The sequence below is a fragment of the Thunnus albacares genome, chromosome 14 (assembly GCF_914725855.1).
Source record: "Thunnus albacares chromosome 14, fThuAlb1.1, whole genome shotgun sequence".
NCBI classification, from domain to species: Eukaryota; Metazoa; Chordata; class Actinopteri; order Scombriformes; family Scombridae; genus Thunnus; species Thunnus albacares.
The window spans coordinates 26,208,925-26,222,383 of record NC_058119.1 but is presented as its reverse complement, the minus strand read 5'-3'; the positions used below and the strand labels follow the sequence as shown (position 1 = coordinate 26,222,383).

The following is a 13,459-nucleotide window of genomic DNA, read 5'->3' as shown; positions in this document are numbered from 1 at the left end:
CTGAATAATTCAGTTTATTGCTGCAAATTTCTAGATGAAAAACCTCAAATGTGCATGAAGTCATTTTACTTTGGTCATTTGAATATTTGTTGGGACACTTGAGATACATGAGAGTTCACTCACCAATATCATGACATCATTCAGTTACATTCAATTAAGATTTATTCTATTCATGCTGTCTTTTTTTTAAATTTATGTTTGGAAAGAAGATTTGAACATCAGTCTGTGGTGCGCAGTCTTTCCAATAGTTAGCTTGTGTTTGAAGTTTGACCAAAGTAAAATCTGACTATCAAAGCAAAGCCAAATAGCAAATTTTTACAGCATTTTCCAAAAGTGAAGAGTTTAAAGGCGGAAGCGAAGAGAAATTTAATCAGTGAACGAAGCACAAAAAGAAAAAAACACTTTTCTGTGCTTGTTGATATCTGGAAAAGTTTAAATGTGGATGCTGCGTTTCCAAAACCCAAACGTGAAAAGAAGTTCAGCTTGAAAAGATCGTCACATCAATCTTTTAACAAGCTGGAACATAAAGACGAGTCTAAATCTTTAGCTAGTAAGAAGCAGTTTGTATTTACATGACAGACATGACTGAAGCATACTGTATGTAAATTAAACCTGAAGGTGCATGTTTGAGGTCAGAGCTGTAGCCTGAACCAGCGCTACTCTACCAGGTGCAGTGTAGGAAGTGTGTGATGCTGCTGCTGCTGCTGCACAGAGGAGCGATCATCAGTCACGCAGAAGAGAAGTTACAACTATTAAAACTATGTAAAATCTTCTAAATAAGAAGTCATCAGAAGGGTTTTGTTCAGCCGTTACTCCATGACGCTCCTTAGTGCAGGCAGCCAGCTAGTCATTCAAACAGCCAGCCAGTCGGTCATCTAACCGATTAGCTAACTAGCAGTCAGCACGCCAGCAAACCAGGTCGTTAAACCGGCCACACAGTCACTGAGTGGATGGATAAGAGGAAGTAAAAAAAAAAAAAAAAAAACACTGCCAGCAGAGATGAGAGAGGAGAGAAAGCAGAGCAAAGCAAAAACACACTCCAAAAACAGCTTTAAAAACAGGTACGAAAAAATTACATCATTACAAAACTAAAATACAAAAAAACTTACAAAAACTTAGATACAAAAACTTACCAAAAAGCACAAGTCCGGAATAAGCCAAGTTTAGCATGCAGAACACAAACAAACACAGAAACAAAGCAGAAAACAACGTAAGAGACAATTCTTGCACAGTTATACTGAATAAAGCTGTTAGCTAGACGCACATACGTACACACACACGCACGCACACACACACACACACGTACACACACACACACACAGCTGTAAACATCTGTTTCACATAAACACATACGCCACAAGCTATGAGCTAAGCTAACAAGTAAAGCTGAAAGAAACATTTGATGAGTGATGACTGCGTTTAGTTCAATCGACATACCTGTACATACACACACGCACACGCACGCAAAAACACGCACACACACAGGTCACTTGAAATTGTACTTAATTAATACAAACAAATCAGCTGAAACAATTCAAACAGAATCTGACAGTAGTGAGTGAATCTATGTTGTGTCACTTGATCCGTCTGCTGGTGCTGATTTAACATTTCTGTCAAACGACTAAAAATTAACTGATTTCAATTTTGATAATTATTTAACTGTAATTCACAACTAAAATACTCAACCTCTGGTGGTTAGTGCAATCATTGCACAGGGTGTAACTGGAATAAATCTTGATAAATTCATCACTTTGGTTGGTCAAACTAAGAAAAAGCAAAGTTAAGACGTTGCTTTTGGTTCTGATTAACTTGTGGTCTTCAAATGTCAGAAATAATCAGAGTAAATAATTACTGAATTAACTGGATAATAATAAATATTTGTTCATGGTCAGGACTTTAAACCCCTAAACTACCAGGACACAATATAAATGTAGTGACTAATTATTTAAAAAATTAGCAGTTGTGATCGTTACTAGTTGGTGTTATCTCTACTTATTATGACCAACATATTATATAATCTTTTAATTAATTTTGTTAATTTGGCCATGTCACTATAAATTATTATCCCTCACAAGCACAAATATCCCAGTGAGCGAGATGAAAAGAGCTTTCATTTAATTACTTTCACCTTAAAAAAAGTGACTTTTCGATAATTATTGTGCAATTTGCAACACTTTCAGGATCATTAAATAGCTACATGTATATTTTTAGTAGAAACAAAATGTCCATAAATGTTTCCTACAGTCTAGATTATAAACGTACCGCTATCATCGTCCATGTGCAGAGGAACGGAAGCGGTCGTGTCAGATACACTTTCATTCTCTTCCTCTCTCTCTCTCTCTCTCTCTCTGTCACATATCAACACGGCACAGACACACATGCGCGCCTACTTACGTTATTGTTCCGTGTCTCCACGGCGGGGAACTTCCTGACGATAAACTTAACCGCAGACTCCAAGTTCTTATCGACGAGATACGAGGGCTTAGCCTTGGGGTCGCCGCATGCCTGGAAAGGAGAAGACAAGAGGAGGTGAGGAGGAGAGACAGAACGAAGGATATGTTAAGTTGACTGCTGCTACTCAAACAGCTAGGCCTCTTTCTTTCTTTCAGCACTTTCTGTCTGATTTTGTGTTATTCTAACTATTGATTTCCTTGAGGTCGGGCATGTTAAGAGGTGAAGTCATCACTGAGGGGGGAAACATGTAATACTTGCAGTGAAAACTGGTTTATCCCGGCCCAGAATATATGGGGGAAGGGGGAGGGGGTTCGAGGTGAATGAAATATTGACAGCACTGACATTTAGTGAAATTTCCAGGACCAGAGGCATATTCAAGACATGAAAACAAACACACACACATACAAACTTGATGCGGTGACCTGTGCAGTCTAATTTGCCGTTTAGATGCACGTGTCAACGAGGAGATTCCACCAAAATATGCACAATCAAGGGGAAGGGGGGGGGGGGGGGGGGGGAGGTTTTCCACTTTGCTGAATTTAGTGTATTCACAAAAATGGAAAGTTTGGAAGTCTGTGAGTTTTCATGTTTGGATAAACCAGGTTCAACTGTTGTAAAAGACTGAACGAGAGCTTGCACTGATCAGTGGTTGTCAACTGCTGTGCTGTGGAGAGCCCAACTGAGGTACTGAAATGTTGATTTAACATACAAATACTTGTAATATTATGATTGTTTTTCCTCTAAACATTGGAGGTGACATTTCTAAGCATCCAATGATTAGATGTGTCTTATTTTGATCAACCGTATCAGCCATCGGTGTCAAGTTGTGCCAAAAGTTACCCACAACACAGAAAGGCTGAGAACCACTGAGAGATCCCTGGGTAATGAGAGGGATTCAGTCTCAAACTGTGTCTCTGAGCCATCACTGGTTAGTACCACTGCATGACAGGCAGAGAGATGGACGGGCAGAGTGAAGAAGGGGCTGAATGGAGCCGTGGAAAGAGAGATAGAGAGATAAAGAGTAAGAGAAAGAGAGCTCGAGTAAAGGGGGAAAAACACAGAGAGGCCGACTGAGAAATGACTGAACAGAAATGGAAGAAAGACAAAGTGAGAGGGGAAAGAGATAAATGGTCAGAGAGAAACAGCTTTCTAAGAATATTTATATCATCTGCATCTACATCGTAATGACCTCGCTACACCTGCACAGCTGCTTCTCTTTTCTCGTTATTTTAAAATCATCTGTTCGTCTTCGGGTGTTGCTTTATCGGCCTGACTGCCCTGACTCTGGCAGGAAGCGACAGCGCTCATGCATTATGGGTAGTGTAGTAGTGAATGGTGAGGAAGATGTGGTCCATGCATGTGCCATAAAACAGAGTGACCGTGTAAACTTTTGTTGGCTGCCAACATAGAGGAACAAATCCTAGAAGAGGTCAGCGCCTTTGAGGTGATCAGACTGTTCTGAGGATTCAGTTCCTCGTGGGTTAGGGTTTAAGTTTAGAAAAGAGGAAGCACACATTTAGAAAAGCCAGAAAAAAAAAGTAACATAAATTTACCAAAATGAACACTAAAGACACAAAACTGTGCTATAAATGTAATGTTTCTGATGCGGAGGAACAAATCACAGCTAATGAACCGACAGGTTTGGAACAGCACCACGACCATAAACCTAGATTTCAGTTTGCATGGCGCTGAAACATTTCCAGCATCAGCCAGTGCAAAATGAAACCACAAAACGGCAACACATGCTAGTTCAACACAAGCACAGCGGGTGACCCGACACCCCCGGGTCTTAAAAAGTGATGAAACACAAGCTAAAAATTCAGTGATGTAGCGTTACACTGTGGTGAAACGTGACATCACTTCGGGTTGCGGTCCGTCACACTGATGAGGTTGGGTGCGGTCGGTGTAACAGACTCGACACGTTCAACCCACAGAGCAACAATGTTTTGTTTTTATAGAAAACTTATTGCTTCATCACTCTTTAAGCTTACACCAGGCTAACTACCACTGCTACAGAACTACTGTTTGAACCACTGGTGTGGACGTTTGTTGAGGAAACACTGATAAGCATTTGTTGCCATTTTGCATCTGCTATAATTCAATGTGGGATGCAAAATGGTGCAAGTGGAAAAAAAAAATTCTCCTGACAGACCTACTTCACCAGCAAAATCCAACAAGCAGTATGTATGAGGCTAGCTAGGAAGCTAATCACTATTGAAGCCAGTTCAGTCAGTCTGTTCACTATTAACTGCTGCTAGTTTACTCTTTAAAAACATCAAAAACAAGCATGCTGAGCTCTTGTGAAGCTGGGTCTGACACCCATCGATGACACAGACTGGACCTCGAGTCTCAGCTTGTTTGCTTGTGCCCGCTTCTCTCACACCTGACCAGATTTCCATCTTTGATGGCCATCGGCGCTCATCGTCAGCGTCTATTGGCCGATGAAGTTCTGTTCAGGTGTGTCAGAAGCAGACTGATTTTTTTTATTTTTTTATTTAACTAAATGAAAGACAAGATGTGACTGCTGAGATTCATGCAATTGCAAAAGCACAAGCCTTGTTATTTTGCTAACACTCTGATGACAACACACTACTAGCCTCGCCCTACACAAACTAGACTAGTCTCTAGGCCGCTAAGAAGTAGTTACCCTTTGACTCACGCCGGGGAACTGCAGAGTAAAAAAAACACTGTTCAATTAATACATAAGGTTGGTTTGCTGACTGCATAGTGTTTTCCATGTTTTAGCCCAAACTCAAAACTAAAGGTGACTTTTTTTTTTGACCCACAAGCTCTGCAGCAGCAGTCCTGTAGACCATCAGGTTGGTTAGGAATGTGAGTTGCACAGACAGGCCCACATTGATGATTTGAGTGCTGTTTTACTGTATTTGTTCATCTTAAGTTCTGTTTTCATTCATTTGTGAAGCACTTTGTGGTGTTTGCACTAGAAAATTGTTCTATCAATAAAAGCTACTGATTTATTTACTTACTTGCTGGTGCGTTCAAATGATTGTAGGAAGCTCCGACATCCGAGACTTGTCGGCTACAAACAGCAACCTTTTTTAGTACAGATACCAAATTCACAATAATCTCTCACAATACACAATATTCAGATTATCTCTTTGTTTTGGGGCTTTTCAGCTACACAGCTTGTGGATGTGATGGCTTCAGGAGCTTCCTACATGCACTTGAATGCGACAAAAAAAGGAGTCTGTTCTCAGAGCTGTATTACAGGTGACAATGACATGACTTTGACAAAGGAATAAAGGCAATTAACATCAAACATTCAATGTCAACACCTATGCTTTGGATAATGGTTGGCAGGAATGTACAGTAAGTTATACATGAGTTGTAATTAATGGGCTAAAACATGCAAAACCTCCAAAATAGTCCTTCAGAATTGATTTTTTGATGCTAGCATATACTAAAGACAGAGCTTAGTCTTTGTGGATGTAGCCACACTATTACAGAGTCTCACCAGTCGATTTATTCTAACCTTACTCATCTATTATTGATTATTTTACTTATAGAAGTTAGAGCTGGCTAACTAGCTGCTTAGCAACACAGAACAAAAAGCATTAATATCTGATAAATCAATTTCTGTCATTTAAATGGAGTGGTATTGTCCGTTAGTGCTGGTGGTTGGCTAGTGCGATAAGCTGGCTGGCTGGGTTTGGGTGGGGTGGGGGGGGCTGATGGAAGGATGGATGGAAGGAGAGGCGCGGTGAATGAGGGGACGGGGCATGGGGAATAAGCTGAGAATCAGTTGTGGTCAGGGAGGAGTAAGGGAGCTGTTGCCTGGATACCAGAACAGACCTTAGTCTCGCCTCCACCATCGTCCCTACACTCCGGGTACCAATTAACAGCTGGGCTTCTCAAAGGGTCCGCGCGCTGGCCGACATATGGCGGGGGGGGACCCTCAGACAGAAAAGCACTGGGCCTGAGAAACCTACATCTGAAAACTAATTATGATCTCTAATTACTGGATGAAATATTCAAACATCCCACGGCATCTTTTCAGTGATCCTTCAGCGTCCCGCATAAACCAACTTGACAACTGGTGAGACAGAACAAACTTTTCCTCGCTGTCCGTCTGTCCTCGCTGTGTGAAATCTCATTTTTCATAAGGACGGGGATTAACTGCTGGGAAAAGAGAAAAAGAGCTCACAAAGAATGGATGGTCTCACAGGAACAGAACCAGTAGAGAACCATCACAACCTGCCAAGTACTAGCTGATTGCCTGCTGGCAACACAGCAACCTTCACTCATCCTTTTTGTGTTAGTCAGCATTACAGAACCTCTTCTCTACTGGGATGTTTGGAAACCAGTTCGCAATATGGGAAACAACTTTTTCAGACTGAACTGTCATCTAAAAAGAGAGGAATGTCTGTTTGGATGGAGGAGTGCTAATTTGAAAGCCAAATAAGTCATGTTTTTTTAACATTTCTAGAGCTGCAACAATTAGTATATTAATCAATTAGTCAACTGACAGAAAATTAATCATGTTTTTAAGAAGAAAGGTCCAAATTCTCTGATTCCAGCTTCTGAAATGTGAATATTTTCTGGTTTCTTTAGTCCTCTGTGATGATAAACTGAATATCTTTGGGTTGTGAACTAGAGTTCGGGACAAAACAAGACATTTTTTTGGTTGCATTTTGGGCTTGTGAGACATTTTTTACCATTTTCTGACATTTTATTGACTAAACAACTTGTAGATTGTAGCTTGATAATGAAGATACTCGTTAGTTGCAGCCCTATGACTCAATATAGATACAGTATATATATTCAAATTTAATGTTTTCAAAAATTTGTGATCATCAAGTTGGACATGGCTTTGATTTAAAATGTGTGCACTCGTATTTTCAGGCGCTACAGATCAAAGCGTTCACCTGCTAGCGTGTTTAGTTAATATATTCATAAGTGAGTGTTTGGCTTTTGCTTTGTAGACTAGTAGACTGGTCAGGTCATGGATCTGCAGTATGACTAACTGACTCTCTCTCCGATTAAAAGCACGGTAAAGACAGTGTGCGTGTGAATGCGGCGTCATAAGTAAAATGGATTTCGATGGAAGTATGGGGTTGGTAAAACTGACAGTGAATGGAGCCCAGCCTTACTCTCGGCATTTACAAATTCAAACATGAAGAGGAGTGAGGCACAAAGGAGAGGACCAACAGATCAGTACAGGTAGCCAGGAGGAGGAGGACGAGGAGAAGGAGGAGGGAGTTGAGGAAGGGTGAAGGGGGGGAGGGGGGGAGGGGAGGGGAGGGGTTTCATCAGTGGAAGGTGATAAACTTTGCAAACCTTCCAAACTTGTCCTTGCTGCATAGGAGAGGGGGGAAGCATTGGAACGGAGAGAAGAAGAGAAGAAATCAAAACAAAGAGCCCACCCAGACAAACTGCTGGATCACTGGTCCACACAGCCACTCATAAAACACACACACACACACACACACACACACACACACACACGCATGCATGTCTTTAAAAACAGCTGCTTTCATACAGGTGTTTCCTATGTCTGAGAGTTTAGTTAGGGACAGCACTTCTGGCATTTTCTTTTCAACACATAATAATAATAATAATAACAACAACACATGCTGCGCCGACATGTGATCATATTAACACTTGTTTCAACGCTGTTTTTGGGAAAAGTAACACAAGGTGTAGTATCCCTACCTACGCACTCAGACACATAGAAAAGAAATAAAACACATCCATTTTAAGAGTGTGGAAGGACTGAAATAATATGGCTGACGCTCCGGCTGTAAGCAGCTAAACTCTTGTTGAAAACAGTGTGAAGACAAAGTTTGGCCCCTGCAGTTTTCAATTCCCCCCCCACCCGCCCCCCCCCCCCTTGGCTGCAATATTTGCTCCACATTTCTTCTCAATGGCTGTTGCTTAGTAACAGAAAAATGGAGAGGACCCTGATCTCTGAAGCACCGGGCGCTTCATTGATACGTGATACATATCATTTCCTAGTTATACGTGGACAAGTGGCAACGTGATGCAGTTATTTTGATGCTGAACACAATTATTCACCACTCGGGTCTGGTCCTAGAATCAAAACAAAACAAAAAAAGCCAAGTCCTAACGTATCCCAGTCAGACTGTGATGGTACTTTTAGAGGAACTTGGTCATGATGGAAATTAGCAAGTAGGATCTTTTAACATGATGTCATATTGTGCACCGTTAACCAGTTGTGGAGGGAAAAAAACACAACTAAACATTAAAATGTACCCAGAAATGTTACATCATTATTAACTGTGTATGGATAATATTTTTCCTGATGTAACATCATGAAGGCGTTTCCCAGCTCAGCTCAGCTCGTATTAAGTTTGACAGATGTATGTTAAGACTTTTAAGTCCTTCAATTAAAATGTTTGTTTTTGACAAATCTGGTTATTACAGACATTGAAAGGAACCAAATAACTGATTAAATCAGCAATAGTCCCATTACACAAACTAATATTCAAGGTGTTTAATTTGCACATCTATTGAATTTGATCTTGATTGGTGTGTGTTGCTTTGGTCATAAAGCTTCAAAGCCTTACACGACTCCTGGTTGATAACAAACTCTTATCAAGAAATTACAGCAATCAGTTGCCATCAAAATATTATTAAGACTGATTCACGAATGGTACCACTTCATTATTTAAATGGATTATCTCATTTTTTCCCCTTTTTGTTTCTTACTGTGTGTTCAGACAGAATGCGAGATGAATTTTAGAGGAGGCACAATTACATAAAAGGTCAAAGGAAGGACGTGATTATATGCAAATTTACCCGGAGTGTAAAATGTTTCAACATGAGGAGAAATCTCAGAGCTTTATGAGAGCTACGAGGACAAGAAGCTTCCGCTGTTAGCTAACTTACAGCTAACACTGCTGGTACACTGAATGTTTGGAACAAATAACAGTCCAGCAGTCAAATATGCATGAATGACACAAGGCAAAAAACTGCTTTACTTTCTGTCTGAACACACATTAAGAGAAACTTCTCGGCTACTTCTGTGCTTCTGCTCTTGATAACCTGCAGCATGTTATCAGGTGTAAAGTCAGAGGTGTTTTAGCAGATAACCACCAGGTTATCAACAGTCTCATTATTAATGATTTGATGAGCATGACCATTAACTTCCTAATAAAGGAAAGAGACCATAACATAAAATGACTTTTAGAGATTTGAACACTAGTCATTACATTTTACCTACATGATTTATTCTACACACATTTAAAGACTTGGCAAATTTATGATAAATTTTACCCTCATTTCATTCTTTTCTGCAACACTGAATCTTTAAATGAGCAACTGGCTCTGCTAAAACCCAGAATAATAAAATTCACAGTTTATCACTTCCAAATAGTAAGTACTACATAATAGAAATTCCTTTTTTATTCAAATATATGTATTCATGCATAGTCTCACTGCTTGATGGGAACCAACAAGAAAAGAGAAAATCTCAGCGAACCAAGTCTGCTTCCATCTAATCCACAGACGTCAGACGCCATGAAGGGGCCGACGATCTGCAGGTTTTCAATCAAATACGACGCCGGCTGATTTCACTGATAGAGCTCGTTCAGCCAGAACTTTCTTGATTTTCAGAAGAAAACCTGCACGTCATCGGCCCTCGATGACATGACCGCCCGTTTTTTTTTTTTTGGGATCAAATCAGTCTCAAATCAAATAAATGTGCCGACAGCCTGCTAAGATTCAGTTTGACTGCAGTTTTTCCTGGTGGAACACGCCGTTCAGATCATGCTACGTTAATGGGGTTCCTCTGCAAACGCGTTAACAGCTCATAAAACGCCTGTGAAATTCAAAATGAGGGGTAAAAACGCCCCTGGTGATCAAAGGGACCCTCTTCTTTAAAATGTCAACCTTTTCAGTAGATAATTATTCATGTGTTACTTTAGCTACTGTCCCCTCTGGGCCACCATAGATAAGCCTATGACCGGGCTAAATATTCTAGTGTATTCTGGCCAAAAAAAAAAAAAAAAAAGAGCAGATTTTGTTGAGAACAGTTACAGTAAGTACGCAGCATGAAGCAGCAGAGAAATTTTTGGCACCACAAAGCGCAGCAGTAGAAGAAAATCCTGACGCCACACAAACCACCGCATCATCAAAAAATAAAATTATCTGTATTATAAAAAAACAAAACAAACAGTGGAGAGTGAAAGGCGATATCTTCTTCTGTAAGACCTGCTGAGTGTCCAGCAGTTAGAGAGACGGGTGGTGTTCAGCATTATGCTTCAAGAAAAAAAAAAAAAGAAAAATGACTGCTGTTTTATTGATTTGCAATGCAAATGAATTAGAGATAAAAATTAATTCAAGGAGATCTAAACGCCCTAAAAAAAAAAAAAAATTCCATTCAACTTGGCAAAACGCTCTGTGTAAGCAAATGTGCTTCTGGATCCTTCGTTTAAAACATGACCTCCTATAAAACATAATGTATCTCTGCTAGAAACACTACCTCTGCTGGGTTTAAAATGCTCTGTTTTTATTGGGATTGTGTCAGAGAGGTGTTTATTTAATTTAAGCTACTTCTGAAGCCTCTGAAAAGCAGGACAAAGCTCCAGCCTCAAAAATCCTCTCTGCGTTGTATGATCAAGTTTCAAGAAATATTTTATGAGCATCACAGGGACGGTTATCTGTTGCAGGGCTGTTACACTAAACTGCATTTTAATTCTAAGCTGTTGGTCTTGTCACTTCCTGTGGATATCAGCAGTGGTTCAGTAGATCCTACTGCTGCTGCACTATTTAGAAAACATCCTGTCTATCTGCTAAATATATTTCATGCTGGTGGCTTCCTTCCACACAGAGACTATGCTGTTTTTTACTGTAGTAAATTTGATAACATATATTTTTGGCTGGACCGCAACAGTGGGGCCATGCCTGACTGACTGAGCCAAGTATCCCAGAATGCATTTGGCACCTGCCGGCAGTGATGGTGGGGACTTAAAGTGAGGCTAAAAGCTGTTGTAATTTTCGCTGTAGATCTGTTAACATGTCACTTTAGTATGTTTTAAGATGTTTCCAGGCGATAAAGTAACCATTTAGCTTCCCAATATGTGGCCAGTTTATCCAAATAACACCTATTTGGAAATTTCATCTGACATTTTTGTCGTCATCCTGGAGGGAGAACATGATCCCATGAACCGATCTGTGCAGTGAATTTACCGCTGGCTCTAATGACTCTGCATCATTTTGATATATGATATAATTCTATTAAGAGTAACTGGAAGATAAATGTTGGTCTCAAAGAAAATGTATAAAAATGAACAGATCAGTTTAAATTAAATTTTAAGCTACATAACAGTTTGGATTTTTGGACTTGGTGTTGAGAAAGGCTCTACGTCAAACTGACTTCAGTCGAAGCCTGGTGAAAATCCTCTAGCGTTTCATACACGGTCCAGCCGTTTACTAGGTTTTGACCTAGTCTTGTTAACTTGACTGCACACTGGCTTAAGGGACTATGGGGGGTTAACTGAGGGTAAGGAAGGTTAAGGAAAATAAATACCCTGTGAGCGCTGTGTGCAAGACAAAAAAAAAAATGATGTTAGAAGGTCCGCTGGCTAGAAGATAAGCACAGCAAACAAAAACTTTAATGCCACTCAGCCAAGATTAATAAAGGTGACCGTTGAGGAGAATTTAAGGGACACGTTTTAAGGTTTTCTGCGACTAGTCGATGGTGTGTAATGAGTGAATATGCAGAGAGTAGAAAAGAATATTGCTGATGATAATATCACTATTAGTGAGAATGACTTACTCTTTCCCAAAGGTAGAAACCAAACAACCAAGTCTGTCATCTGTGTTTTCATTAACAAACATAATGAAGCGACTCCACTGCTGATAAATTAAAAGGCAATTTTGTGAGCGCTTCTGTAAGAAAGGTTTGTGAGGATTTTTTAGAAGCATCATTATAAAGATTAAACTAAGTCTCCAATTTTCTCCTGATGTTACCAGAATCAGTCCACTGATGATATCACACATGACTGTCCTGCTTCTTTCGTTTCTAGCTTTGGGGTGCAGCTGTTAATAGATGCTGGAGAAGTTTCTTAATATCGCAAGGTAAATGAGAAGCATAAAAAAATTATATGAAAAAGCGTCTCGGGGTGGACGTGTTCTGAGGCCCTATGTGAGGTAGAGAGTGAGATAGATATGAAGATGATGGGACAGACAGAAAGAAAAAGGAAGGAAGGAAGGAAGGAGGGAGGAAAGGAAGGGCGTATTAAGAAGAGTAATCAGCAGCAAAATCTCTGTGATTGTGTCTGACAGCTCGTACTGTCTTCTAAATATCTTCCACTCTGAGTAAAAAATTCAGATGAGTAAAGTCAAAATATCAAATCAGGTATTTTTTTCTTAGCTACAAACCATCCGTCATAGTTCCCAATACTTTGGAAATAACAGCTCATCAGCATAGGATGACTCAAAATGCCGATAAATAGCAAACAGTATGAGCTTTCAGACAGTTCTGACTTCTACCCTGTACTCTAAAACTTTGGTAGGATATGACTGACCTCTTTCTCTCTCGCCCTCTTTTCTATTCATCACACATAAACCAAGCACAAAGGCTCATCCCACACAAACAGACCCACTACTCATTTCCTCCTACAGACCACTAGTGTAATACTACTACTACCCTCATACTGTGAAGATCTGGTAACATTAATACATTTGTTATATTACATATACCGTGTTTATACTGTGATAAGAAAGAATTCTAGCAGCGGATTAATTCCTGCCATCCTTGTCCTGTCAATCTGGGCATTGCACCAAAACCACTGAGAGTGGCTTAAAATATCAACTGCTACACATCTGGGCTGATAAGACTAGTTAAAGGACATTTTTTCCAAGTCTGTCTTAAAACAACAGGTGTCCACATGAACAGTGCTGTAATCATTCCTCCTGTTCATACTGGCTACTAAAAGATCCCCTTCAAATGTGCTTTCAATGTAAATGATGGGGGACAAAATCCAAAGTGTGTCCACACTTTGTGCCAAAATGTATTTAA

The 13,459-nt window shown here is 40.0% G+C and overlaps 1 protein-coding gene across 2 annotated transcripts in view; it reads right to left on the bottom strand.

Annotated features, from left to right (window-relative positions):
- The window catches only part of nckap1 (NCK-associated protein 1), a 32,699-nt gene that overhangs the window by 17,331 nt on the left and 1,909 nt on the right, over positions 1 to 13,459 (bottom strand). For both annotated transcript variants that reach the window (XM_044373154.1, XM_044373155.1), the window contains exon 2: positions 2,395 to 2,505. In XM_044373154.1, coding sequence (XP_044229089.1) covers positions 2,395 to 2,505 — 111 coding nt within the window. The remainder of the gene's footprint in view (positions 1 to 2,394; positions 2,506 to 13,459) is intronic.